The sequence below is a fragment of the Engraulis encrasicolus genome, chromosome 23, assembly GCF_034702125.1.
Source record: "Engraulis encrasicolus isolate BLACKSEA-1 chromosome 23, IST_EnEncr_1.0, whole genome shotgun sequence".
Classification (NCBI taxonomy): Eukaryota; Metazoa; Chordata; class Actinopteri; order Clupeiformes; family Engraulidae; genus Engraulis; species Engraulis encrasicolus.
This window is the reverse complement of record NC_085879.1, coordinates 17045041-17050040: the sequence shown is the minus strand read 5'-3', so window position 1 is coordinate 17050040 and position 5000 is coordinate 17045041. Positions and strand designations below refer to the sequence as shown.

The following is a 5000-nucleotide window of genomic DNA, read 5'->3' as shown; positions in this document are numbered from 1 at the left end:
TGTGCTTGTATAAGTGTGCGCACGCTTGTGTGTGCGTGAATGGGCGTGTATGTGTGTGTGTGTGTGTGTGTGTGTGTGTGTGTGTGTGTGTGTGTGTGTGTGTGTGTGTGTGTGTGTGTGTGTGTGTGTGTGTGTGTGTGTGTGTGTGTGTGTGTTTGTGTGTGTGTGTGTGTGTGTGTGTGTGTGTGCTTGTATAAGAGAGTGCTTGTGTGCCTGCTGACGTATAATACAGAACCACCTAGTGAGTCAAGCGGGCCACAAATATGTCTCTGAGGTTTGCCTTTTTTATTCTTTTTCTTCTTCTGCTTTTTTCAGATCCTATCATCATACGTCACATATTGCATGTCTTCGCAGCTCGCCACCCTCCCGCCTTTCCTCCCTTACAGAGAAGTGACGTCTGCCTCTTCCTGTTTTCTCCTCTCTCCTACAGTCTTCTCTCCGTCTCTCTCTCTCCCTCCCTCTCTCTCTCACGCAGGGTGATGGACAGAGAGATGGCGAAAGGGAGAGTAATACATAGTCAGAGAGAGACACAGAAATGGACAAAGAGGGAAGGAAAGGAAAGACACAAGAGAGACAGAAAGACAGAGAGGAAGAGGGAGAGTCATAGAGAGACGGAGACAGAGAGAAATACGGAGAGAGAAAACCTGATGGACAGAAAAGAGATGGGGATAGGGAGAGAGCGGGAGAGACAGAGAGGGTGACACAAAAGGAGAAAGAGCGAGAGAGACAGGTAGACAGAGAGACATAGGCCTCATTTACATGTGACATTTAATTCAGAATTAACTCAATTTAATTCAGAATAAAACTTAAATTCGCTTTGAAATCATCATGTAAACACGTAACAATTCAAGAATCAAATGAAAGTGCAATGCAAACTCGACAGAACTATTAAAGTCGGCATTATTCATTCGGAATGAAAAACTTCATTTAAACGTGTCCAATGTCAGAAAGAAGAGGAGAGACAGAAGGACAGAAACCGACAGAAAAACAGAGACGGAGAAGCAGCTGCATAAGTGGCCTGCCATGCAGCGAGGCCCTGCAGTGGGCTGGCACTGAGTGGGTGGATGGTGGCAGAGGTGGTAGTGGGTGAAACTGATGAAGATCTTTGGCAATCGGCTGGTGGATGGGCGGGTGGGGGGGGGGGGGGGGGTGGGGGATGTCAGGGCTGTGTGGAGTGTGGAGTGTGGGTGTGTGTGTGTGTGTGTGTGTGTGTGTGTGTGTGTGTGTGTGTGTGTGTGTGTGTGTGTGTGTGTGTGTGTGTGTGTGTGTGTGTGTGTGTGTGTGTGTGTATGTGTGTGTGTGTTTGTGTGTAAAGAGCTCAGGTATAGAGCTTGTGTCGTGTACATGTACACATGTGCTATGGGGTGTGTCTGTACATCTGTATGCATAATGACAGGGGCAGGTGGTGGTGAGGTGGTGGTGGTGGTAGGGGGACAGTGGTGAAGCACTAGGTGAGCCCCACTAAAGTAGTGGGGGGTGGCGGGGGGTGTTCTAGTGGTGGAAGCCACCACAGGTAGAAAAAGTGACTGAAAAAAAACAGTTGTGCTTGAAAAGAGGTGGGAGATTTTTGGGGGAAGTTTGGTGGTGGGGTGGGGGGGGGGGGGGTTAGGGGGGTTTAGAGTACCTGCCGATGTAGGGCACCAGGCTTTGACAGGCGGCTGGCGACGGGGCGGGGGGTTCCCCTAGCGCCCCGCTGCACAGGTGGGGGGAGGGGGCGCCAGGCTCCCCCGGCAGCGGTTTGTGGATGGCGCTGTATACGGGCTCTCCCCTGCCGGGACGGTACAAGACAAGACACAACCATAGCAGAGGGTAAACGAGGAACAAGGGAGAGACACATACAGACATAGAGTATGCACATAGATATAGGCACACACACACACATACGTACACATATAGATATATGGTACACACACACATACAGGCATACGCATATACAAACACGCGCGCACACACATGCACGCATGCGCGTGCACATACGCACACACTCACGCAAACACACAATATGCAGTACATACAAACACATACAATAAGACATTAGAGACAGGTAAAGCAGCACATAAAGACACAGAAGTAACAGAAAGACACAGACAAGAGTAAGATACATATACTTTGTCACACAGAGCAGACATGTAGACTTTTGGACACAAAAATGCGAAACATACATGCGTCTGCGCAACACAGTTAGTAATTTTGTTAAGGGGAACAGTTCCAGGGTTCGCCTGAGGGAGGCCAGCTCTGCGGGGTTGAATCTGTGGCTGTTTCCAACCATATTTTGATACTGAATGAAGGGCACACCTGTGTTATGCTGTCATGTGATGTCAAGTCAATGCACATGTGTAGTGTGTGCTATTGCATAGAGACATGCATTGTCTCACTGGGCGAATGAGCAGGCTTTGCGGAATGGATCTATGGCTCTGGGGGGTGAAGGGGGCAGCTGTGTTACGTTATGTTACGTTATGATAAGTAAGTAGCAGACTTGTGATGGTGGTGCATGGGTGCTATTGTATAGATTGCATGTGTGTACAGAATAGCCTACGTGGTCAGACACTGAATACCCAGCTGACCAGCTGTTGCTGCCATGTCAAAGATATGTAATTCACAAGTGTGGTGTGTATGCTACTGCATTGAGACACTCGAGCGCTAGGTTGAGCACATACAGTATCCTATGTGGTAGCACATAGCCTCACACACAGTCTCACTCGTTCAGTTCACTCTCACACCATCGCCCGGCTGACTAGATGTTGTTGGCTATCAAGAAATACGCTGGCTCATTGGATCATCGGTCTCACAACTGTGCTGTAAAAGTCAGACATGTTAAAGGTGGCAAGTGTTTCTGTAAAACAAATAAAGATTAAACACCAATAACATGTGTGTTGCATCTTGTTCTGCACAGCCAGGATGTCCCATAAGTTTGAAACAACAGGGAGTAATTATATAATATTTTTTAATTTATATACAAAGAATCTCATGTCTCCAATTAAAGGGGAGACGATCACATTTACTTCTGCTTTGAAAAATAAATGTTGAACAGACGATATTATGCATTTTTTTACTATTTCGTTTTACTTTAACGGTATATGTCCAGACTAAAGCAGACACCCAGTGTACATTCCAGAGCAAATTTCCACTGTATTCTAGTGGTGTGGATCGGCACTGCCCTCACGATCCGATTCGATCACGATTCGGGAGGTAGTAGATCCGATTCGATTCGATTCTATTAGATCCAATCCGATTCGATTCAATTCTACAATGCATTGCAATGCATTACATTTCTACTAAACGCAAAGCAAATGTTCAGCCATGATGAGGAAATACAAGTAGTCAGATACTGAGCAACAATTTATTGGCTGTTTTCTGTATCAGTCTGTATCAGTCTTGCAATGTTTTGAAGTGTTTTTATTTAATTTAACATTCATTTGCTCCCGAAATATCCATGGAAGTAATTGAAACTTAAAAAAATTGCCGGATTGATTCTGGAACTTGCCGGATCTGGATCTGGATCGTCCATGTCCCGGATCGATTCGGATCGCCGAATCGATCATTGTTGACACCACTATATTCCCGAGTAGAGTATTCCCAATACAGAATTCCCGGTCACTCCCGAATTCCATGTCACAAAGGAGTGCCCTGTGGTGTGGTATTCTTAGTATAGAGGGAAATTCCAAAGCATTCCTGTAACAGTATAATATTCCCGGCACACTATACAGCATTTTCAGTCACAAGAGAGGTGTGGTGTCATGTCAAGTCATGTGGTCATTGTCTGGTTTGTGTTTGCATCTTTCCCACGAACCTGGTGATTCCCCATACAGCATTCCCACTGATGAATGTGGTGTCATTTCATGCCATGTTTGTGGTGAGTGCATCTTTTCCCAACCAATTCTCACACCCAAAGTGTGAATTTATGACGCCAAAGGTATATTTATGACAAGGCGTCAATACACTATATGAGGCCAAAGGTTCCCCTTTCCTACCGCATCATGATGCATAAGGCCAGGCTAGCTAGAAGAACTAAACCTTTCCCCAAACGTTACCAAACATGCTTGTCACAGTGGCAGCCTTTTGGGTCAGGGTGCAATGCAAAAGGGGGGCCTTTGCCTTTTGAACCGTTATGTGAGGCAAAGTGGGAACGTTTGGTATCATATATTGAGATCTGGTTAAATGATCATGTTGACGAGCTGGGTGTGAAGCTGTGCAGCTTTTCTCGCTGACCTGGTGAAGTCATCTATAATATTCTCAACACACTTTTCTGCTACAAGTCATATTGGAGGTGGCTGCATCTTTTCTGTGTACAATCTGCGTACAATCACTCTTCCCAATACACAATACTCAAACTTCTGTGCTAACCCTGTTACATAGCTTTTTGACAATAAAGTACACTTGACTTGACACTTGACTATTCTGATATTCTTGTGTGTGTGTGAGTGTGTGTGCGTGTGTGTGTGTGTCATGTCGTGTTGAAGAGAGCCGTGTCTTTGTGTCACGTGACCGTGCTGCGTGCTTTTCCACACTGACCTGGTGAAGTCGTCCTCCCCCAGCATGTGTCGGGGCACCGGGGAGTATCTGGAGGGGGTGACCTGGGGCGGCGGGTAGACGGGCTTGGGCTCCATGGCCCCCATGTAGGCCATGCTGGAGTTGTGGCCCACGTGGTTGTCCACCATGGCGGGGAAGGCTGGGGGGAGGGCGAGGCCAGTAGAGGGAAACAGGGGAACATGAGTACAACCTGATAAACAACATACATACATTACACCAGTCACAAACACATGAGTACAACCTGATAAACAAAAACATACACATGAGTACAACCTGATAAACAACATACATACACTACGCCAGCCACACACACATGAGTACAACCTGATAAACAACATACATACACTACGCCAGCCACACACCATTGAGAGTAAATAGAATGGAGGCCAAAATTCTATTTCATTGTTGAAGCCAAGTTGGAGCCAAGGTTGGACCCAAAAAGACCAAAAAATGGCCAAATCCCATTCATT

At 46.5% G+C, this 5000-nt stretch overlaps 1 protein-coding gene across 5 annotated transcripts in view; it reads right to left on the bottom strand.

Annotated features, from left to right (window-relative positions):
- The window catches only part of dlg3 (discs, large homolog 3 (Drosophila)), a 183162-nt gene that overhangs the window by 44871 nt on the left and 133291 nt on the right, over positions 1 to 5000 (bottom strand). For 3 of the 5 annotated variants that reach the window (XM_063190633.1, XM_063190634.1, XM_063190635.1), the window contains exons 11-12: positions 4513 to 4669; positions 1625 to 1768 (exon numbers count right to left, since the gene is read on the bottom strand). In XM_063190633.1, the coding sequence (XP_063046703.1) occupies positions 1625 to 1768; positions 4513 to 4669 (301 nt within the window). The remainder of the gene's footprint in view (positions 1 to 1624; positions 1769 to 4512; positions 4670 to 5000) is intronic. The other 2 variants (XM_063190636.1, XM_063190637.1) reach the window with 1 other exon arrangement.